The sequence below is a fragment of the Coregonus lavaretus genome, assembly GCF_964263955.1.
Source record: "Coregonus lavaretus genome assembly, chromosome: 16".
NCBI lineage: Eukaryota > Metazoa > Chordata > Actinopteri > Salmoniformes > Salmonidae > Coregonus > Coregonus lavaretus.
In genome coordinates, this window is record NC_140003.1 from 38216260 (window position 1) to 38240657 (window position 24398).

Sequence of the window (24398 nt, forward strand, 5' to 3'; positions counted from 1 at the left end):
TTCCTAAATTAAAATTGATTTTTTGGGGGTTTGTATCATTTGATTTACACAACATGTCTACCATTTTGAAGATGCAAAAAACTTTTTGGGGTGTGAAATAAGACAAAAAAACAGAACTTGAGCGTGCATAACTATTCACCCCCCATTACAGCTGCAAGTCTGTTGGAGTATGTCTCTATAAGCTTGGCACATCTAGCCACTGGGATTTTTGCCCATTCTTCAAGGAAAAACTGCTCTATCTCCATCAAGTTGGACGGGTTCTGCTGGTGTACAGCAATCTTTAAGTCATACCACAGATTCTCAATTAGATTGAGATCTGGGCTTTGACTAGGCCATTCCAAGACATTTCAATGTTTCCCCTTAAACCACTCAAGTGTTGCTTGGCCTGCTGGAAGGTTAACCTCCGTCACAGTCTCAAATCTCTGGAAGACTGAAAAAGGTTTCCTTCAAGAATTTCCCTGTATTTAGCGCCATCCATCATTCATTCAATTCTGACCAGTTTTCCAGTCCCTGCTGATGAAAAACATCCCCACAGCATGATGCTGCCACCACCATGCTTCACTGTGGGGATGGTGTTCTCGGGGTGATGAGAGGTGTTGGGTTTGTCCAGACATGGTGTTTTCCTTGATGGCCAAAAAGCTCAATGTTAGTCTCATCTGACCAGAGTACCTTCTTCCATATGTTTGGGGAGCCTCCCACATGCCTTTTGCCGAACACCAAACGTGTTTGCTTATTTTTTTCTTTAAGCAATGGCTTGTTTCTGGCCACTCTTCCGTAAAGCCCAGCTCTGTGGAGTGGATGGCTTAAAGTGGTCCTATGGACAGATACTCCAATCTCCGCTGTGGAGCTTTGCAGCTCCTTCAGGGTTATCTTTGGTCTCTTTGTTGCCTCTCTGATTAATGCCCTCCTTGCCTGGTCCGTGAGTTTTGGTGGGCGGCCCTCTCTTGGCAGGTTTGTTGTGGTGCTATATTCTTTCCATTATTTAATAATGGATTTACAGTTTTTTTCAATTGCTTAAGCACAATTTTGAAAACAGGGCCCGGTTTTTCAAACCCCTTCACACAATTAGCACAACACTACACCAAAGTAGCACAACACCTCAGATAATTTGCAAAATGGAACACTTTTGTCAAAACTATACAATGTCTTATAAAAACCTTATTTTGTTGTCATAACATGAACCCAACCATCATATGGTCTGATTCTGTTTGAATCAGTTAAACACTCCAGTGCTCAACCTAAAACACTTTTAGCATTTACACAGAGAAAGTGTAAAAATAAATTCACCAACACCACATGACACCAATTGTGCAGACTAATGAAAATATGTATTTATTTTCATGTACTCAAGTCAGTCAATACTGAACATTTCACCAAAACATTCATAACAAAACATTTTCCAGTTTTCATACAGTATTACTGAACGTACCATTGTACTGTAAGCTTACAGTAATACTGTAACATAAATTACATATCCAGTTCAGTACCGACTAAAAAAGAAAAACAACCTAAACATCTCTCCGCCTAGCTGGATCTGGCCACAGGGCTTCGTCAACATCACAGGCTATATTTTCATTTGCAAGGCAACGTGGGAAGAATATTTTGGAGTGACGAATCCACCCTTGTATGGATGCTGCTTCAATTTGATCACATGCTTCCACCATAGCTTGAATGAGGGCCATCTGGACATAGGGCCGGAGATCATAAACCTTCCACCGCCATGCTGAGAATAACTCCTCGATGGGGTTTAGGAAGGGGGAGTATGGTGGAAGGTTTTGAACTGTAAATTGTGGGTGTTGATGAAACCAGTTTTGGACCAGTTCAGAACGATGGAAAGCTACATTGTCCCAGACGACAATGTATTGCATCTGGTCCCTTTGGTTTGCTGCTGTGATAATATTGTGTAATCTGTCTAAAGATGTAAGAATGAGGTCAGTGTTGTAAGGACCCAAGTTGGCATGGCGGTGGAGGACCTCATTCTGTGTAATGGCAGCACAAAGGGTAATGTTACCCCCACGTTGCCCTGGTACATTGACAATAGCCCTGTGGCCAATTATGTTTCTTCCCCTTCTTCTCACTGTTGTCAGGTTAAATCCAGCCTCATCAATGTATATAAACTAATGCGGGACTTCCTCCGCATCCATTTGCAAAACTCTCTGAAATACAGCAAAAGATCACATTGTGTAGATCAATTTACTGTAGGACTGCTATACAGTAAAATGACATGTACAGTAAAAAGGTTATGTGTGCAGTACACAATACTACAGTCAGTGAACAAAACGTACCACCACATATTCACGCCGCAGGCCTTTCACCCTGTCTGAATTTCTTTCAAATGGCACTTTATAGTTGTTTAATCAGAACTTGATGTTTTTTAAGGATACGGGCTATTGTGGACAGAGAGACCTGTTGGACATTATTGAACATTTGGTGATCATTGACAATATGGGCTTGAATATCTCTAAGTCTGATTGCATTATTGGCCAAAACAAGGTTAATGATCTCTCTCTCTTGCTCCTGTGTGAATATGGGGCCCCTCCCTCCTTGGTGTTCTCAACGTTCAATCCTATGTTGGCCAAACAAAATACATGTAGCTTACTGTAAAATGATACAGGAATAGATACCAAAACTGTTGATATAGTACATGCAGTAAGCTATGGATTTTCTGTTGACAGAAGATACGTTTCTCACCTGTGCTCTTGACGAAATGTCCGAACTATTGATGCCACCGTGTACCTGCTTAGGTTAGGCTGTACTCTCAGTCCAGCCTCCCTCAGTGGTAGTCCGTGGTTTATTACATGGTCCACAATTGTAGCACGAATTTCGTTACACAGATTTGGTTGTCTTCTTTGAGCATGTCCTACCCCTCCTCCAGGTCTTCCTCTCCCTCTTCCTCTGACACCGTCCATTTTTTTTGAAGACAGGTGAACTTATCTGTTGCCTTTTTATAGTGCTTAAACCTGATTGGTGTCTCTACAAATAAGCACCAGTGTGTGTGCACACCTGGTGGCTGTGTTTAACCAATTGGTTCATGGTTGTGTTCATTTGAAAGCCTTTGCTTTGAAATTGCAAGGAAATGACATCATGATACATTTCTGTGTCAAATGCATAAAAATGTGTTTTGAAAATCTTTGCTGGACATCATTGGAAAATCAAATGAAATCAGCCAAGACCTCAGAAAAATTAATTGTAGACCTCCACAAGTCTGGTTCATCATTGGGAGCAATTTCCAAATGCCTGAAGGTACCACGTTCATCTGTACAAACAATAGTGCGCAAGTATAAACACCATGGGACCACGCAGCCATCATACCGCTCAGGAAGGAGACGGATCTGTCTCCTAGAGATGAACGTACTTTGGTGCGAAAAGTGCAAATCAATCCCAGAACAACAGCAAAGGACCTTGTGAAGATGCTGGAGGAAACAGGTACAAAAGTATCTATATCCACAGTAAAACGAGTCCTATATCGACATAACCTGAAAGGCCGCTCAGCAAGGAAGAAGCCACTGCTCCAAAACCGCCATAAAAAAGCCAGACTACGGTTTGCAACTGCACATGGGGACAAAGATCGTACTTTTTGGAGAAATATCCTCTGGTCTGATGAAACAAAAATAGAACTGTTTGGCCATCGTTATGTTTGGAGGAAAAAGGGGGTTGCTTGCAAGCCGAAGAACACCATCCCAACCGTGAAGCACGGGGGTGGCAGCATCATGCTGTGGGGGTGCTTTGCTGCAGGAGGGACTGGTGCACTTCACAAAATAGATGGTATCATGAGGAAGGAAAATTATGTGGATATATTGAAGCAACATCTTAAGACATCAGTCAGGAAGTTAAAACTTGGTCGCAAATGGGTCTTCAAAATTGACAATGACCCCAAGCATACTTCAAAGTTGTGGCAAACTGGCTTAAGGACAACAAAGTCAAGGTATTGGAGGGGCCATCACAAAGCCCTGATCTGAATCCTATAGAAAATGTGTGGGCAGAACTGAAAAAGCATGTGCGAGCAAGGAGGCCTACAAACCTGACTCAGCTCTGTCAGGAGGAATGGGCCAAAATTCACCCAACTTATTGTGGGAAGCTTGTGGAAGGCTACACGAAACGTTTGACCCAAGTTAAACAATTTAAAGGCAATGCTACCAAATACTAATTGAGTGTATGTAAACTTCTGACCCACTGGGAATGTGATGAAAGAAATAAAAGCTGAAATAAATAATTCCCTCTACTATTATTCTGACATTTCACATTCTTAAAATAAAGTGGTGATCCTAACTGACCTAAGACAGGGAATTTTTATTAGGATTAAATGTCAGGAATTGTAAAAAACTGAGTTTAAATGTATTTGGCTAAGGTGTATGTAAACTTCCGACTTCAACTGTATAATAACTGTCCACATTTACTTTTCCTCAGCCAACAAGAGGAGTAACAAACAGCAAAATTACTAGCCTGTCAATCTACTATAGTAGAAAAGATTAGGCTACCTCTTCTATTGGTCAGCTTGTCGAGAAATAAATAGCCTATTCCAAACAGACTCTGGGACAGTTGTGGGATGATAGAGCCAAATCCATCCAACCAGTAGGCCTAGGCTACATAAAAACAACGTTAAAAAAGCAATGAGGCTGACGCAACAGATGAGAACGTTTAGCTTAAAATGTTGATAAACTATTATTTCTTCGCATTAAAAGTGCGCAATGTGTACAAGGCAGTAGACTAGCGCGAATGTTCGTTCCATAATTCAATTTGTGGGAAAACACTGTTGTCAAAAGGGCATTGCACATGCGAGCGGTTTCATGTGACAGAGATTAAAATATCTGTTAGAGAGGAGATCTAACTTCGAAGCAAAGTAAGACAGGGAATTTTTACTAGGATTAAATGTCAGGAATTGTGAAAAACTAAGTTTAAATATATTTGGCTAAGGTGTATGTAAACTTCCGACTTCAACTGTAATTGGTTGCACCAGATCTTATTTAGGGGCTTCATAGCAAAGGGGGTGAATACATATGCATGCACCACTTTTCCGTTATTTATTTTTTGAATTTTTTGAAACAAGTTATTTTTTTCATTTCACTTCACCAATTTGGAATATTTTGTGTATGCCCATTACATGAAATCCAAATAAAAATCTATTTAAATTACAGGTTGTAATGCAACAAAATAGGAAAAACGCCAAGGGGGATGAATACTTTTGCAAGGACCTGTATGTCAGTGAGACTAAACGGTGCCTTGTGTTTTAATATTATGCATCATTTAGCCAACCATTCCCACAGAATCCAGAGGTTGTAGGACTTCTGTGTGTGCTAGAGGAAGATGGTCCTCTCTAGCCAAACACACTGGAGTAGTCTAGGTTACCACGTCAGGTGTGTGTATGGTACGGATCCTGACAAAGACGCTATGGCGAGAAGAGACGGTGAGCAAACATTATCACTAGTGACCAATCAGCATGCAGAAGTTAATATTTACAGAAACACCTCAAATTCCAATATGTGTGTGTATCCGTGTATGTGAATTGCTGTCTCTGTTTATTTCTTGGACATTGACTGTCTCTACTGTATGACTTATGTCTCATCAATGTGTCTGTAATGGCTTTCCGTAGTATCTTTGTGTGAGTAGCTGTGTCTGTGTATCGGAGTGTCTGTCTTCGTATGGCTGTCCTAAAGAGAGTATCTGTGTGCGGCTAGCTATGTCTGTACGACTGTCCCTGTAAGTGTACTGTATCTGTGTTTGATTAGTCATGTCTGTAGTCAGTGGAGCTCATTAGTCTGGTCACTCCCCGTCTTGAACTCAAATCTGAACCTGGACCAGTTGAACTTTAGGTTAAAGGTTAGGACTTCAGTAGGTAAGGCTGGCCCTAGGTCCGTGTGTTCCCTGGTCACTATGTGCGTTTCTATGACCACAGATTGTACAAGGAGAAATAAAGCATTTTTAAAAAGTAATGTTTTTAAAAAACTTCTACACATTCATATGATCTAGAGTGAAGAAAAAAAAAACTTCAATGATTTCTTCATATTTCACATTACTTAATAATATCTTGAAGATCATATCTTAAAGGGATTCTCCGGTACTTTTGTATACCTTTTAGCCAGTAGTTCTGAAAGTAGCACTCACCAGCCAAAGGTGGTCCCCGAAAATTGCATACTACGTCACATGTGCAGATATGTGCACCATGTCATTGCTCTCTCTCTCTCGCTCTGCTGTGGTGCATCATGCGCATCTTGCTGGCTGTCACACATCGAGCGAGAGGCTGAAGCTCATTGGTTGAACTCAAATTGCTAGAGGGCTGGAACACGTAGAGGAAAATGTAGGGAAAATGGCGTAGCACAGTTTCCAGAAAAACAGTTGCTAGGGATTTCGTGGCTAATTGAGGTAAAACAGTAATTCTGCTCAGAGATTATGCATGTATGAACTACACATTGACACATCCAGTGGGAGGTTTAAAAAATACTTAGTAGTCACCAAAGTTCCCGGAGCATGTCTTTAATCGATATTCAAGCACTGACATAAATTATCACAACTGAAAACATAATTTCCTATGGTTACCCACCTCATTTCATTCTAACAGCACTACTGCCACCACATGGTCATGTAGGGAAATTAAACCAAGCACAAGCATTCATGATGATCAAATGCTGAAAACACAAACCCCATCTCTAATCTAGAACTACATACATTTAAGACCATTGAACATTTTAATAATCACATTCACTGTATTTACAGTATTATGAATTAATCTTAAATACATTAAGATTGATAGGTTGATAGAATTCTCTTTCATGATTCACTCCATATGTCTCCTCTTCGTCACCTTTTCACATCGCTCCTTTTCCATCATTCCTCCATATTCCGTCCGTTCTTACCAAACTTCCACCAGACTGCGGTGAGGATGACAGCGAGAAGCAGGATGAGACAGCCTGTGACCAGGTAGGCTACGGGCAGGAAGTTGTTCTGACCCCCGAACCAGCTGACTGTGGACAGGACCACTTCCTTTCTGCCCTGGAAGTACTCCACTGGGAAGTCTGGAGAGGGGGCAGAGGTCAAGGATAAACATAGCCACATACGGTGAACACAAACCTTTAATGTAAACATAGAGGCTTTAAATAGTCAGTAGGCATACTATTAGTGGGCTACCATCATTTTTTCACACAGATAAAGGAAATAGATGTTTTTGTGCTTCATGTGCTGTGACTTTCCATTGTTCTTGAAACTGATCAAATAAACAAATCCAATAATCCAAGCCACAACCTACTGTTTCACTACCATCCAAAGAGAAACTAGCTACACTAACCCCAATCCACCTAAGGGTTGGAAATAGGAGCATGCAATTGGGAAATACAGTAAAAAATATATATATATAGTTTTGATTCAATTGACTCAAATCTCAATGTGATCTCCCTGGTAAGACAATCATTAATAACCATATGCATAACAAAGGATACTGTAGGAGATATGGACGCTGTAGTTTCCAGCCGGCAGCCCCTCGGTGAAGGGTTCTATGGCTCGGTTCAGGACCCCGTAGAGCTTCTTGAAGTTGGGGAAGGCAGCCTCCCTCATCCACACAATCAGGTCCTCGTTGATGAAGCCGTTGTTGTTACGGTCCCAGGGGTCCAGGTCATACACTGGCTTCTGCCAGTACAGAGGCTGGGCCGTGCCTGACAACACATAGATAACGGTTAGATCTAGAGTCCAGACAATGTTTTGACAACAGTAATACAACATTTAGACAACATTGAGACATGATTTGGAAAAGGTTTTGACAACAGTCATACAACATTTGGAAAGGTAAGAGGAAGCAGTGATAGAAATGTCTATTAATGTGGTATTAATAATAGTGATGGCCATGAACGATGAACATGCCATGAACACACTCTGGGTGTGAGACACACCTTCAAACACCTGTGCTAATGTTTGGGTCTTGTTCGCCTGTGGGTTGCGGAACTTGACGTTCTTGTCGGTGTACCAGGTGATGCCCTTCCTGAACAGAGGAACATGGACCACCGGACCGCTCGCTGCGGAGTGGTACACCAGAGTGAAGGAGTCTGGGACAAACACAAACAAAACTCGTCAATTAATCAAAACCAGGTATTTCATGTCAGAGAGAGATTTGATCATATCACTGGATATTAAAAGGTGCTTAATACAGTCACATTATTAGCAGAGACTCATAACATAAACTGATATTGTTGAGTAATGGTGTAATACCGTTGAACATGCTGTTGGCCACAGCCCCACAGGGGGCGATAGGTAGTCCGTTCTTATCCTTTATGAAGGGCTTGCAATAGGAGCTGGGGTTCTGTAGAGACAGACAGGAAGAATTTGATGGGGCAGAAGTTGTAAAAGTTTAGAATGAACCAGAGAATTAAGAGGATGAAGACAGAGAAGAATAGATTGATAGATAAACAGTAGCTACCTTGAGGTTTTCCTTTCTCCCAATCATCTGTCCATCGTCCCTGGAGTCCATGTATTGCCGGAGGTTCTGGTGGAAGTTGATCAGGCCGTAGTAGAAGAACACATCTCCCTGGGACAGGAAATGCATCATCACTGTGCGTCTTAAAGGACTTGGATTTCGCTTCCAACATTTTGAACACTGACACATACAGTACATTAGCGTGTGGTCTTGCCGAAGTGTACACAACAAGGCAAACACACATACTCACACACCTTGAACATGTTTTCGATGTTAAACACCACAGTGCAGTTGCAGCTCTGGTTCGCATTGGCACGGTCTTTACGCTTCTCAAAACACTTATCACATGAACCTGCGTGTGTGTAGTCTACCTGTAGAGGGACGGAAGGAGAGATAGCAGGAGGGAGAGAAATAGATACTGTGCATTCGGAAAGTATTCAGACCCCTTCACTTTTTCCACATTTTGTTACGTTACAGCCTTAATCTAAAATTGATTAAATAAAACATTATCCTCATCAATCTACACACAATACCCCATAATGACAAAGCGAACAGGTTTAGAAATTTTAGCAAATGTATTAAAAATAAAAACACAGATATCTTATTTACGTAAGTATTCAGACCCTTTGCTATGAGACTCGAAATTGAGCTCAGGTGCATCCTGTTTCCATTGATCATCCTTGAGATGTTTCTACAACTTTATTGGAGTCCACCTGTGGTAAATTCAATTGATTGGACATGATTTGGAAAGGTACACACCTGTCTATATAAGGTCCCACAGTTGACAGTGCATGTCAGAGCAAAAACCAAGCCATGAGGTCGAAGGAATTGTCCGTAGAGCTCCAAGACAGGATTGTGTCGAGGCACAGATCTGGGGAAGGGTACCAACAAATGTCTGCAGCATTGAAGGACCCCAAGAACACAGTGGCCTCCATCATTCTTAAATGGAAGAAGTTTGGAACCACCAAGACTCTTCCTAGAGCTGACCGCCCGGCTAAACTGAGCAATCGGGGGAGAAGGGCCTTGGTCAGGGAGGTGACCAAGAACCCGATGGCCACTCTGACAGAGCTCCAGAGTTCCTCTGTGGAGATGGGAGAACCTTCCAGAAGGACAACCATCTCTGCAGCACTCCACCAATCAGGCCTTTATGGCCGAGTGGCCAGACGGAAGCCACTCCTCAGTAAAAGGCACATGACAGCCCGCGTGGAGTTTGCCAAAAGCCACCTAAAGGACTCTGTGACCATGAGAAACAAGATTATCTGGTCTGATGAAACCAAGATTGAACTCTTTGGCCTGAATGCCAAGCTTCACGCTGGGAGGAAACATGGCACCATCCCTACGGTGAAGCATGGTGGTGGCAGCATCATGCTGTGGTAATGTTTTTCAGCGGCAGGGACTGGGAAACTAGTCAGGATCGAGGGACAGATGAACGGAGCAAAGTACAGAGAGATCCTGATGAAATACTGATCCAGAGCGCTCAGGACCTCAGACTGGGGTGAAGGTTCACTTTCCAACAGGACAACAACCCTAAGCATACAGCCAAGACAACGCAGGAGTGGCTTCGGGACAAGTCTCTGAATATCCTTGAGTGGCCCAGCCAGAGCCTGGACTTGAACACGATCGAACATCTTTGGAGAGACCTGAAAATAGCTGTGCAGCGACGCTCCCCATCCAACCTGACAGAGCTTGAGAGGATCTGCAGAGAAGAATGGGAGAAACTCCCCAAATACAGGTGTGCCAAGCGTCATACCCAAGAAAACTCTAGGCTGTAATCGCTGCCAAAGGTTTTTTATAAATTAGATAACATTCCTAAAAACCTGTTTTTGCTTTGTCATTATGGGGTATTGTGTGTAGATTGAGAGAAAAAAAATAAAAAAATAATCCATGTTCGAATAAGGCTGTAATGTAACAAAATGTGTCAAAAGTCAAGGGGTCTGAATACTTACCGAATGCACTCTATAGCAAACACATTAAAATCTATATGAATCTCAGAATGTTTGTTTCCCACAGCCTTGTTATACTGTAGCTACACATTCTCAGAATACCCTGGAACTGTTCCCTCTCATAGTCTCTACCTCTCTATCAGAATACCCTGGAACTGTTCCCTCTCATAGTCTCTACCTCTCTATCAGAATACCCTGGAACTGTTCCCTTTCATAGTCTCTACCTCTCTATCAGAATACCCTGGAACTGTTCCCTCTCATAGTCTCTACCTCTCTATCAGAATACCCTGGAACTGTTCCCTCTCATAGTCTCTACCTCTCTATCAGAATACCCTGGAACTGTTCCCTCTCATAGTCTCTACCTCTCTATCAGAATACCCTGGAACTGTTCCCTCTCATAGTCTCTACCTCTCTATCAGAATACCCTGGAACTGTTCCCTCTCATAGTCTCTACCTCTCTATCAGAATACCCTGGAACTGTTCCCTCTCATAGTCTCTACCTCTCTATCAGAATACCCTGGAACGGTTCCCTCTCATAGTCTCTACCTCTCTATCAGAATACCCTGGAACTGTTCCCTCTCAGTCTCTACCTCTCTATCAGAATACCCTGGAACTGTTCCCTCTCATAGTCTCTACCTCTCTATCAGAATACCCTGGAACGGTTCCCTCTCATAGTCTCTACCTCTCTATCAGAATACCCTGGAACTGTTCCCTCTCATAGTCTCTACCTCTCTATCAGAATACCCTGGAACTGTTCCCTCTCATAGTCTCTACCTCTCTATCAGAATACCCTGGAACGGTTCCCTCTCATAGTCTCTACCTCTCTATCAGAATACCCTGGAATTGTTCCCTCTCAGTCTCTACCTCTCTATCAGAATACCCTGGAATTGTTCCCTCTCATAGTCTCTACCTCTCTATCAGAATACCCTGGAACTGTTCCCTCTCATATTGTCTCTACCTCTCTATCAGAATATCCTGGATCTGCTCTTATTGTCTCCTACCTATCCCTCTGTCTTGTGTTCATGGTTAGATAAGCTATGCACTCTGGAGGGTGTTACCTGCTCCATTTCAAGTGATTGTGTGTGTGTGTGTATCGGTAGAGGAAAAAAGTATTAGTTTTATTCGAAAGGATCGCTTACTCACCTTCAGTTCGTGTGTATTCTGCACGGTGACAAGTAGCCACACCCCCAGCAGCACACACACAGCGGCCATACTGTAGAAGAAAGGCAGGACGGTTTGAGCTGTGAGCATTGGGGACCAGGCAGGCAGTCTCTGCTGTTTGAAAGCAGAGTTATCAGGCCTCCGGGCCAGGGGCCCAGCGTTTGCCTTCGCCTTGCCCATGACAGAGAGCTCCGGCTGGGGAAGGGAGAGGAGTACGGGAAAGTCAGACAACCAGAGAACAAGCAGGGGAGAGGAGTCTTCCCTCTCTTCTCTTCTGGTCTTCTTTAACGCGGTCTTATCAAAAACATTTCTCTCCCTCGACTAGGGTGGGGAAGACCTTTGAGACAGGCTGCTGGCCGTTACTCATTAACCAGAATCCTCCGCTCTACTTGCTCTTTTTCTACTGTTCTTTGCTCACTCCTTCCCTAGCGATTCAGTCCTACATACATACTGATGTATTTCAGTCGATCATATCATCTAAGTACTAAAATATCTCCGGTTTATTTTCCGACAGTACCTTACGATCAGTTATTTCTTCCCCACTAAAACTAGTTGCCATTGTCTGTTCCAGCTTCCTAGTTGTAGAACACACTCACATACAGGATGTTATGATAAACCAGACTTCCTACTGGGCGAAACAACTCATGACATCTCAGGCTCAGTGGGAGGGGCTTCCCGCTAGTGTGGGTGAACAAACAGAGAGAGAGTCTGGTTCCATTCAGAATGTCTTTATTCAAACCATCACACGGTCGGGTGGTGTTGAACTACAACACTGTATAAACCATATCAGACATTTTACACGGTCACTTAAAATAGAACAAGAACAACACAGTGTCACATAGAGAGGGTAAAAGCAGGATAGGGAAGATGGTTGAAATGTCCAGCAGTCTCACTGTCTGTTATGGAGACAGGATTGGTTTGAGGGGCCCTACTTAACTTTGTTGCGTGTGAAAGAGAGCATGATCAGAAGAGGTCCAGTTTGACTTGGTTGGGTGTGTGTTTGTGTCAGTCTAAGGCGTAGTATGACACTAGGTGTGTGTATGTGTATCTGTATCAGAACAGTCCCACTTTGACTTTTCCTTCCCTACAACCTTTCAAGATCCCCGTATCCAGCAGCTTCAGCAAGTCACCTTTGACCTGGAAGTGAAAAAGAGGGCTGTGTTATTAAGAAACCCCATATATAGTCTGTCTGGCAGAAAGCCCATGTAATACTAGTGTACATTTTCCGTGCTGTGTAAAGTATGACTGTTACTGGACCAGCAGGGGGCCTTGTAGTCTCACCTCAGGGACGTCCACCATCCTGCGAAGCTTCTGGTCCCTCCAGTTCCAGTCCAGAACCAGGAAGCGCAGCGGCGGAAGGGTCAGACCCTCTGGAAAAGGTCAGAGGTCAGATAGGGGTCAGATGGGGGTTAAATCCCTGAGGGGGAGTGAATTAGTGCACACCTCAGGTTGAAGGTTAGACGATCAGAACAAAGTCACAGTATATTAAGCCACACTAAGGACAAGCTGTACCTTTCTCTATGAGGGCGCTCAGTCTCCCTGGTGTCCCCACCCCGATGTGTGTCACCCCCTTCTGTAGGAGCTTCACCTGCTCCTCTACCTGGGGACAGAAAGAGTACAGTCACGCTTGGCTTTACTCACTCACAGAACGGCTCATCTGTATCCATTAATATTCATAGGAATCTATTGTACAGTAAGGTCTGTTACCTTGATGTGCTTTGCAAACAGCTTCAGCACTTTGGCCTCTCCCTTGAAGGTGGTCAACTGTCTGGTGAAGAGGTAAAAACAAGGGAACATTATATTGAGCTGAGAAGTGCCATAAAGTATACACAATAAAAGGAAATAAAAGATGATAAATGGTAAACGAGGGAGATGTGTGTTGTTACTCACTTGATGAGCTCGATAACTCTTAGGGCGGAGCTACAGACGATTAGCATAACCACAGAACTCTTCTCTGTGTGCTGTTTCTGGACCTTAGCCCATTTGGGACAAACTGAGCGAAAAGAGAAAGGGAAAAACATATACAGTGATACAAGGGACGGATGTCAATAGTCTAAAGTGGCTTCCTCTCCTCATTTCCTCTACTAAAGCAGTGCAGATGAAGGAGAGGCGATTAGGAGGGGAAGCCAACACCAGACTGAGTTAATACCCAAGAACACATCTCGGAACATGACAGAAGACTTACAGCACATATGGGATAGCAGTCCTATTAGTGTAACATTGAGGTTAAAAAGGAGTAATTTATGGGTGAGAGGTATCTAATGTAAATGTAAAATGTTATGTATTTAGGTATGTAAGGTGTGATGGTTTGATTTGAACTCACTTTCTTTCAGGTAGGAGGAGAGGCTGTGTGTGAGGTCATTACTCGTCACAAAGCAGGAATCTGTGACCAATCAGAGAAGAAAGTCACATTAGGAAATTCAGAGAAAGTGAGTGAGTAAGAGAGAGAGACTAAAGGCGTCCGCATGCTTCAGTTCGGCTGGCACCTATCCGAACTCGGCTAGGCAAACCGAACGAGTGTGCTCGCATACTCCCTTAAAAGACCGCTTGAAAAACAAGACAAAAAGCGGCAATATTACTGTTTGTCCATTTTGAGACGCCGTAGCCAGTATACACTTCCTCAATAGTCAGAATGAATCTAAGATAACTCAAGAAATCTGTCACTCATTTTGACGTTTTTGCCGAGGAGATCGTAATCACACAATTCTACATCTAACTAAGATGTTGGGTGCAGTATTTCTTAATGAAAAAATGTGCATGAAAATGAGTCGTCTCTCGGTGAATGACAACAAATCCCTACTGTTGACCAATCACCGACGAAGGGGCGTCAACTTCGGCTATCGACTTCGGCTTGCCTAAGAAAAAATGGTGTGCTTGAACAGACGAAAAAACCCTTAACGAAGTTGAAAATGAACAAAAAAACGTCACAAAATGTTATCAAAATATACTGTATGAAAGACCTCTTACGAAATATTTCGGCTGGGAAGCATGCAGACGCCTTTAGACAGACAGACTGATGGTCCTTAAACTCAGATACACCGGTAGGTTTGTCCAACGTTTACCTGCCGACAATACTTAGCACCTCTGAACAGTGTCGGCAGTCAATCTCTTTTGTGTTCACACAGCAAAGACCTTTGAAGTCGTCAGCCCTCAGCCTTGTTAAAATACTCCAAACCAGAAGGTGGCAGTAGCGTTTTTTACATTTACATTTTAGTCATTATGGTTATGGTCTAAATTCCAAGCTATCTGCGCTAATGTTGCCATTTTGTAGAAAGCCCTTGTTGATACTAGCCAGATGGCCACAGCTAGATACCTACCTAGCAATTTAATTCACTCTCCATAATCCCATACTGCGAATGCCAGCTCATAGCCAAATGTTCAGCTAGCTAGCTAACGTTAGCATATTCGCTAGCTAGCTAAGAACACTGCACGAATTCGGCAGCTAACACAGGCAGCTGTTTCATGGAAACTAGCTAACCAATTGTGATTTAATTATAATGTCAATACTAGCTACAGTGGTTAGCTAGCTTGGAGGAAGTATTTAGTGTTGTGTGCATTGCGTCTGTGCACTTACCTAGCTACTATTACATAGCCTACTGTATATTGCATATGAAGTGTGACTGGCTCATCCGTGGATGTATGGAGAAAATGCCCTCTTTTCTTCATTTTTTGTTGTTGTTGGCTCCCCCACGTGGGGGTTCATGCTCTCTGATTGGCTCAAAGTCAAGTTGTTGGCCACTGACGAGCATTGCGATTCTACAAGTAGAATCGGTAGGTTCATCGCTACCGGGTCAGCACGGAGCAGGTACCGCTTTTGTTCTAGCAAGAGAAGGAACGGCCTCCCACTGTGATAAGTACCTATCGGCAGTGAGTACCGGTGTGTTTCATGTTTTAGACCTAACAGCAGACAGAAGTCAGGTGTGATAGTTGAAAGGTCAAAGGTGACTCACCCTGTAGTTTGAGCTCCTCCAGCTCGATGACGGAGCGCTTGTCTTTGAAGTGTTCTAGAACCAGGCTCTGCAGGTCACCTGGAGAGCCCGGTTTGGGTTCCGAGGTGGCGAGGACGTCTGTGATCGTCTTCTTCTTCTTCTGAATACTCACAAAGCCACAATTCCCACTTTATAACACCAATGCGACTGAATTTATGCACATTTTAACTGCAGTTCCTCTTTGGAACAGCAGGTGTCTCTTCAATGATCTTACCTTCCTCTTTTTCTTGGGCTTTTTTTCTCCCTCATCCTCTTTCTTCTCCTGAGCCATAAAACACTCAGTCTGTGATTTCTGTGTAGACAAATAGATTTGAGACAGAAGCAGTACACTTGTACACCAAACAAAACACATTGAAGTCAGAAGTGTGACGTTTACAACAAACTATTACATACCAGTGCAGTCTTCTTCTTGGCCGGGACTGGTTTTTCTGTTACACTCTTCCTCTTCTTTCCTTTCTTCTCCTGTGGGGATGCTTGATCTGTGGGCTGTTTCTCCTCCTCTTTCTCTGGTTCTTCTCTCTCCTCCTCTCCCCCTGGGGCATCTGAAAGAGCACAAAGTGCAAGTTCTAGTTGGACTTTGCTCAACCTCACTGGACAGGCATAGTTACAAGGTGCATTGTCACCAAGATGAGTATACTTTATAGTCACCTTGGAAGCCAATGTTGTAACATACAGCCACACCAAATGCCTGGCTAGCTCTCATCCCCCCGTCCCATCACTCTCATACCCTCCCTCCCATCTCTCCCCCCTCGCCTCTCACCCTAATGTTGTGAAGTCATGCCCAGGCCCCATGGGAACGGCGCAGAGGAGAATGTCCGCTCGTAAATACCTCTGGTTTAATTTAAACAGGCAAACACCACGGTCCCACCTCTAAATCTGGACATTTCACAACACTGGCCCCACTGGCCACGAGCAGAGGAGGTGGAGGACAGTCAGGACACACTGTCTAGTGTCTAACCGTAGATCTAGAACGTAAAGAACAGACTGTCTGACATATTCCACAGGGTAGCATGTCATGAACCCATATTCACGTAGATGTTCATTCTATCTATTCCATATCTGTGGTTGTCTGGTCGAACCTCACACTTGCCCCAGAGAACATTCCCTCCCCTAAGCCTGCATTGGGACATGTCCTTAACAAAGCCATGTACAGTGCATTCGGAAAGTATTCAGACCCCGTCCCCTTTTCCACATTTTGTTACGTTACAGCCTTATTCTAAAATGGATTATATATATTTTATTCTCATCAATCTACACACAATAGTCACCTGTATTGTAGAGGGAGGAGTTATTATCACCTCCGCACCTTATAGGCTTATGAATCCATGGGAATTAGGACTTAACTATTGGTGTCCTATTGGTGGTATTTATGAGGGTCACATGAAGAGGGAATCAGGCGTTGGAGTCTTATAAACATATTATAAACTGAAACCCTTCAGCCTACACATTCAGTCTGGAAAAAAACTCTGCTCGGGTTAATCTCTTAAAATCCAGCCATGCCTCATGTCACCAGATCCCCAAAATGCCCTGGATACATTATCATTACAACCCTGGAAAGTATTCTGACCCCTTGACTTTTTCCACATTTTGTTACGTTTCAGCCTTATTCTAAAATTGATTAAATCTTTTTTTTCCCCTCATCAATCTACACACAATACCCCATAATGACAAAGCAAAAACAGGTTTCAACTGTATTTGGGGAGTTTCTCCCATTCTTCTCTGCAGATCCTCTCAAGCTCTGTCAGGTTGAATGGGGAGCGTCGCTGCACAGCTTTTTTCAGGTCTCTCCAGAGATGTTCGATCGGGTTCAAGTCCGGGCTCTGGCTGGGCCACTCAAGGACATTCAGAGACTTGTCCCAAAGCAACTCCTGCGTTGTCTTGGCTGTGTGCTTAGGGTCGTTGTTCTGTTCGAAGGTGAACCTTCGCCCCAGTCTGAGGTCCTGAGCGCTCTGTAGAAGGTTTTCATCAGGATCTCTCTGTACTTTGCTCCAATCATCTTTCCCTTGATCCGGACTAGTCTCCAAGTCCCTGCCTCTGAAAAACATCCCCACAGCATGATGCTGCCACCACCATGCCTCACCGTAGGGATGGTGCCAGGTTTCCTCCAGACATGACGCTTGGCAATCAGACCAAAGAGTTTAGTCTTGGTTTCATCAGACCAGAGAATCTTGTTTCTCATGGTCTGAGAGTCCTTTTGGTGCCTTTTGGCAAATTCCAAGTGGTCTGTCATGTGCCTTTTACTGAGGAGTGGCTTCCATCTTGCCACTCTACCATAAACGGCTGCATCGCAGTAGCGGCTCCTGATTGGCTGAGTAGGTGGGGCGGGGCCGAGTGCGGGTGGACTTTTACAAATTCAACAGACATGCATTGTATTAACCAGCCTGATAATAGCTCATTTCCAATTTGATTAATTTCTCTAAACTCTGAATAGAATAGGAATAGAGTTATAGCCCTATTCAGGCTGGTTATAGGCAGACTATCACATTCGACCTATATCGTACTAGACCATGTAGCCCATCTATCCTATTGAAAAAGGACTGAAGACAGAAACAGATCATTTGGTTCCATTTCAACATATTTATTAGTGAAACCAAAGTGCTGTAACATACACTGCTCAAAAAAATAAAGGGAACACTAAAATAACATCCTAGATCTGAATGAATGAAATAATCTTATTAAATACTTTTTTCTTTACATAGTTGAATGTGCTGACAACAAAATCACGCAAAAATTATCAATGGAAATCAAATTTATCAACCCATGGAGGTCTGGATTTGGAGTCACACTCAAAATTAAAGTGGAAAACCACACTACAGGCTGATCCAACTTTGATGTAATGTCCTTAAAACAAGTCAAAATGAGGCTCAGTAGTGTGTGTGGCCTCCACGTGCCTGTATGACCTCCCTACAACGCCTGGGCATGCTCCTGATGAGGTGGCGGATGGTCTCCTGAGGGATCTCCTCCCAGACCTGGACTAAAGCATCCGCCAACTCCTGGACAGTCTGTGGTGCAACGTGGCGTTGGTGGATGGAGCGAGACATGATGTCCCAGATGTGCTCAATTGGATTCAGGTCTAGGGAATGGGCGGGCCAGTCCATAGCATCAATGCCTTCCTCTTGCAGGAACTGCTGACACACTCCAGCCACATGAGGTCTAGCATTGTCTTGCATTAGGAGGAACCAAGGGCCAACCGCACCAGCATATGGTCTCACAAGGGGTCTGAGGATCTCATTTCGGTACCTAATGGCAGTCAGGCTACCTCTGGCGAGACCATGACTGACCCACCGCCAAACCGGTCATGCTGGAGGATGTTGCAGGCAGCAGAACGTTCTCCACGGCGTCTCCAGACTCTGTCACGTCTGTCACATGTGCTCAGTGTGAACCTGCTTTCATCTGTGAAGAGCACAGGGCGCCAGTGGCGAATTTGCCAATCTTGGTGTTCTCTGGCAAATGCCAAACGTCCTGCACGGTGTTGGGCTGTAAGCACAACCCCCACCTGTGGACGTTGGGCCCTCATACCACCCTCATGGAGTCTGTTTCTGACCGTTTGAGCTGCTGGAGGTCATTTTGCAGGGCTCTGGCAGTGCTCCTCCTGCTCATCCTTGCACAAAGGCGGAGGTAGCGGTCCTGCTGCTGGGTTGTTGCCCTCCTACGGCCTCCTCCACGTCTCCTGATGTACTGGCCTGTCTCCTGGTAGCGCCTCCATGCTTTAGTTTACTATGTTGCTGTCCAGCAGTTCTGAATTTGCGATGCACCCGGCTGTCCACATTTGTCTGTGCAAAAGTGTTTTGATTTGAACATTTAAAAAGTGTTGGTGTGTGTACTAGGCTATTTTATTTAATTTATATACACTGCTCAAAAAAATAAAAGGGAACACTTAAACAACACAATGTAACTCCAAGTCAATCACACTTCTGTGAAATCAAACTGTCCACTTAGGAAGCAACACTGATTGACAATACATTTCACATGCTGTTGTGCAAATGGAATAGACAACAGGTGGAAATTATAGGCAATTAGCAAGACACCCCCAATAAAGGAGTGGTTCTGCAGGTGGTGACCACAGACCACTTCTCAGTTCCTATGCTTCCTGGCTGATGTTTTGGTCACTTTTGAATGCTGGCGGTGCTTTCACTCTAGTGGTAGCATGAGACGGAGTCTACAACCCACACAAGTGGCTCAGGTAGTGCAGCTCATCCAGGATGGCACATCAATGCGAGCTGTGGCAAGAAGGTTTGCTGTGTCTGTCAACGTAGTGTCCAGAGCATGGAGGCGCTACCAGGAGACAGGCCAGTACATCAGGAAACGTGGAGGAGGCCGTAGGAGGGCAACAACCCAGCAGCAGGACTGCTACCTCCGCCTTTGTGCAAGGAGGAGCAGGAGGAGCACTGCCAGAGCCCTGCAAAATGACCTCCAGCAGGCCACAAATGTGCATGTGTCTGCTCAAACGGTCAGAAACAGACTCCATGAGGGTGGTATGAGGGCCCGACGTCCACAGGTGGGGGTTGTGTTTACAGCCCAACACTGTGCAGGACGTTTGGCATTTGCCAGAGAACACCAAGATTGGCAAATTCGCCACTGGCGCCCTGTGCTCTTCACAGATGAAAGCAGGTTCACACTGAGCACGTGACAGACGTGACAGAGTCTGGAGACGCCGTGGAGAACGTTCTGTTGCCTGCAACATCCTCCAGCATGACCGGTTTGGCGGTGGGTCAGTCATGGTGTGGGGTGGCATTTCTTTGGGGGGCCGCACAGCCCTCCATGTGCTCTCCAGAGGTAGCCTGACTGCCATTAGGTACCGAGATGAGATCCTCAGACCCCTTGTGAGACCATATGCTGGTGCGGTTGGCCCTGGGTTCCTCCTAATGCAAGACAATGCTAGACCTCATGTGGCTGGAGTGTGTCAGCAGTTCCTGCAAGAGGAAGGCATTGATGCTATGGACTGGCCCGCCCGTTCCCCAGACCTGAATCCAATTGAGCACATCTGGGACATCATGTCTCGCTCCATCCACCAACGCCACGTTGCACCACAGACTGTCCAGGAGTTGGCGGATGCTTTAGTCCAGGTCTGGGAGGAGATCCCTCAGGAGAACATCCGCCACCTCATCAGGAGCATGCCCAGGTGTTGTAGGGAGGTCATACAGGCACGTGGAGGCCACACACACTACTGAGCCTCATTTTGACTTGTTTTAAGGACATTACATCAAAGTTGGATCAGCCTGTAGTGTGGTTTTCCATTTTAATTTTGAGGGTGACTCCAAATCCAGACCTCCATGGGTTGATAAATTTGATTTCCATTGATCATTTTTGTGTGATTTTGTTGTCAGCACATTCAACTATGTAAAGAAAAAAGTATTTAATAAGATTATTTCATTCATTCAGATCTAGGATGTGTTATTTTAGTGTTCCCTTTATTTTTTTGAGCAGTGTATTTTCACCCACCGTGGTGAAGAAGGCACGATAGCAACTCTTCAACCTCAGGATGTGGCTTGTCCCAGAGGGGCCTCACATTGTTCTACAGGAACACCATTGAGAGCATACTGTCGGGCTGCATCACAGCGTGTTACGACAACTCCACCACCGCGGACCGCAAGGCACTACAAAGGATGGTACGCTTAGCCGAACGCACCACTGGGTGCACACTGCCTGCCCTACAGGACAGCTACAACACCAGGTGTCGCAGGAAGGCCAAGAAGATCATCAGGGACCCCAGCCACCCGAGTCACGGCCTGTTCTCCCCACTTCCATCACTAAGACGTGGGCAGTACAGGAGCATCATGGCAAAAACTGGAAGACTGAGCAAGAGCTTCTACCCCCAGACCATCAGGCTGCTGAATATCCACCACTAGGCAGCTACCTGCTCCTCCTGTCCCCACTAACAAATTGATTTTTGAGTGTCCTTCCCCATTTAATTGCGCATCGGACCTTTTAATTGTGCGTCTAGCGATGTTTCTGTACTGCTGCTGCTCAGTTCATGGCAAAGTTTGCAAATAAAAAAAGAATAGATAGAAATTGTATACACTTACTCATGATATACTTCTGCCAGGTAAGCCTACTTTGCAGTTAACATTTCATTGAGAAGGTTTTGGGGAAAGTATTTCTTTCAACCCACAAGACGGTTACCTCATCAACTGGCTACACACAGAGTGATAGACATTTACATTTTAGTCATTTAGCAGACGCTCTTATCCAGAGCGACTTACAGCTAGTGAGTGCATACATTTTCATACTGGCCCCCCTGGCCCCCGGTGGGAATCGAAACCCACAACCCTGGCATTGCAAGCGCCATGCTCTACCAACTGAGCTACACGGGGCCACTACACAGACAGACAGGGACAATATTGCTGAAAATGTATTGGCAGATATTGTGTTAGGTTTGGCTTTTTAAGCCAATAGTGGCTAACCAGGGGTGGGATCATGTAAACGTTCAGTTGATTAGATAGTAGCTGGGAGCTTGCTGTGTCTGATACTTGTGAGATTTGTTAATGACAGTTTGCGATGGAACACATGAAACATTCCATGTGCTTTCAGAATTGTTTGGTGAGCTACTCATGGGTGAGCTATGGTAGAGACCTCTGATTTAGAGTAATGCAGTAGTATATTTGCAGTAACACATGGGCGTCCACTGATCTTTTTAGTACACTCACAGGACACTTTGGAGGATGGTTGTGTCATGCTCTGAGTGTCCAGCATAGCTGACAATGACGTCCATTAGCCAGAGGTGCAGCTCAATATACCACAATGACAAACTGCACTCAACACACTGTCGACCAACTGCGGACCAACCGGAGAGTGTGTGAAGGTTATCAGCCATCTTATTTCTCCATCTTGGTCACCCTGTCTTTTCCTCCCTGCCACCATCTCTCCATCTCTCTCTCTATCCCTCCCTTCCCTATCTTGATCTGTCCCTCTTTTACTCCCTCCATCACTTTTCAGTCAGTCCATCTGTCCAGGGGAGAGAGGGTGAGGGGTTTGTGGGTTTAGGCACTGGGGGTTGTAGCAGGAAAGAGGGTGGGTGTGTGTGTGCGCATGTTACATTTAATTATCGCCAACTCATTTCTGCATGGTAGGTCTGATCCTATCCACTCCTGCCTGGCCCCACCCCTTCACTCTATCTTTCTTTATAGTCATCTGTCAGGGCAATCGCTCCCTCTCTCCGTCCGTCCACCATCCCCTCTAAGGCCCCCTCCATCCCGTCTTTAAGGACCAAACCACTCACAATCTCGCCTTCTATCTGGACTTCTTTGAGGAAATGTGAGGACACAAAAGAGAGAGAAAAGAGAATAAAGGAGAAGAGAAACGGAGAGGAGAGCATAAAGGTGGGGGAAAAGGAGGAGGTGTACCGGACGGAGCAGCACAACCAAGTCCTGACAGAATCACCCGTCTGGTCCATTAGTCCTGCAGGTACATCTGTCTGTTAACTGGTCTGTCTGTCTGTCAGTCAGTCAGTCAACTGGTCTGTCTGTCTGTCAGTCAGTCAGTCAACTGGTCGGTCTGTCTGTCAGTCAGTCAGTCAACTGGTCTGTCTGTCTGTCAGTCAGTCAGTCAACTGGTCTGTCTGTCTGTCAGTCAGTCAGTCAACTGGTCTGTCTGTCTGTCAGTCAGTCAGTCAACTGGTCTGTCTGTCTGTCAGTCAGTCAGTCAACTGGTCTGTCTGTCTGTCAGTCAGTCAGTCAACTGGTCTGTCTGTCAGTCAGTCAGTCAGTCAACTGGTCTGTCTGTCAGTCAGTCAGTCAACTGGTCTGTCTGTCAGTCAGTCAGTCAACTGGTCTGTCTGTCAGTCAGTCAGTCAACTGGTCTGTCTGTCAGTCAGTCAGTCAACTGGTCTGTCTGTCAGTCAGTCAGTCAACTGGTCTGTCTGTCTGTCTGTCAGTCAGTCAACTGGTCTGTCTGTCTGTCAGTCAGTCTGTCAACCGGTCTGTCTGTCTGTCTGTTAACCTGGGTTAACTGGTCTGTTTGTCTGTCGGTCGGTCTACTGGTCTGGCTGTGTGAACACTTGCTTTGTAGACAGAGTTTCTCTCTTAGAAATAGAACCTTCTAGTTCTGTGGTTGCTCTGGGCTGGTTTGGATGAGACAGTTTTAGCTGCTGTTTTATTCTCAGTTTGACTGACTTCATACTTCTGAGACAGTCTAGATGTGTGAGGATCTGAGTGTGTGACTGACTGTGTGAAACTGAAATAATGCCCATTCTTCTGTACAGTCGGGTGCTGGGAAACAAGGACCGACTCACCAAACACCAGTCCCTGGTTGACTTTATCAACAACCCAGACTATTTGTGCGCCAAGGGAATGTAGGATAAATGATGAGCCAAGAACTGTATGACTAATGAGTGCTGAGAGACAGATGGGGGGCTTAAACCTAAACTTTAATCGCTTTAAACCACAAAGACCACCCTGACAACCTGTCAAGTGTCTGACTGATTTTAGGATTATGAGGAGGTCATGTTTACCTTGACAAACCAAACACTAAAACAGTGGGGGTCTAATTATTCAAATAACATGTCATTTTTTCTGATATCCGGATAGTCAAAATTTGGGGGAGAGGTGCCACTCTGCTTGCTTGCATCAGTGACCACAGGGGCCGGTGAGTTTGACACAGGGGCCGGTGAGTTTGACACAGGAGGGAGAGAGAGAGTAGCCATACAGACTCACATTAGTAAGACAAAATGTGTAGATGCCATAGGTTATCTATCATTCCATCTGGTAGTGCCTGTCTTGACAGCATCAAATCGATGTAAAAAAGCTAGCTAAGATAGCCCGCTATGTTAGCCAGCTAGCTAGCTCGCTACCTAGGCTCAAATGATGGCTATTTTGCTGCGCTTCCCGTCTTTGTCTACAACAACTCCATTCAGATGAAACAGCCTACCTGATGGTTGCTCGTATTTGTAGCCTACTCCTCATTTAACTA

The 24398-nt window shown here is 44.7% G+C and overlaps 2 protein-coding genes across 2 annotated transcripts in view; both read right to left on the reverse strand.

Moving 5' to 3' along the window:
* Positions 1-6455: 6455 nt before the first annotated feature.
* LOC311143940 (cell cycle control protein 50A-like) lies at positions 6456-12118 on the reverse strand. The gene is made up of 8 exons (XM_084179835.1): positions 12020-12118; positions 11485-11697; positions 8653-8769; positions 8402-8509; positions 8194-8284; positions 7878-8030; positions 7431-7643; positions 6456-7010 (listed from the first exon to the last, which is right to left on the reverse strand). The coding sequence occupies exons 1-8, from the start codon at positions 12059-12061 to the stop codon at positions 6823-6825; spliced, it is 1125 nt and encodes a 374-aa protein (XP_084035961.1). The 5' UTR covers positions 12062-12118; the 3' UTR covers positions 6456-6822.
* A 96-nt stretch (positions 12119-12214) lies between these two features.
* Positions 12215-24398, reverse strand: part of LOC311144153 (protein CMSS1-like) — a 60040-nt gene continuing 47856 nt past the window's right edge. Inside the window, exons 2-10 of the mRNA XM_084180148.1 lie at positions 15885-16033; positions 15706-15783; positions 15453-15591; positions 13826-13885; positions 13393-13495; positions 13210-13270; positions 13015-13102; positions 12784-12872; positions 12215-12639 (exon numbers count right to left, since the gene is read on the reverse strand). Of these exons, the coding sequence (XP_084036274.1) occupies positions 12556-12639; positions 12784-12872; positions 13015-13102; positions 13210-13270; positions 13393-13495; positions 13826-13885; positions 15453-15591; positions 15706-15783; positions 15885-16033 (851 nt within the window). The 3' untranslated portion in view covers positions 12215-12555. The remainder of the gene's footprint in view (positions 12640-12783; positions 12873-13014; positions 13103-13209; positions 13271-13392; positions 13496-13825; positions 13886-15452; positions 15592-15705; positions 15784-15884; positions 16034-24398) is intronic.

Coding starts and splice junctions, on each gene's coding strand:
- LOC311143940 (XM_084179835.1), bottom strand. CDS start 12,061: ATGGCAACTAGTTTTAGTGGGGAAGAAATAACTGATCGTAAG. Junction 8,770..11,484: donor AGAATACACACGAACTGAAG/GTGAGTAAGCGA, acceptor GTCCCTCTACAG/GTAGACTACACACACGCAGG. Junction 8,510..8,652: donor ACATCGAAAACATGTTCAAG/GTGTGTGAGTAT, acceptor TTCCTGTCCCAG/GGAGATGTGTTCTTCTACTA.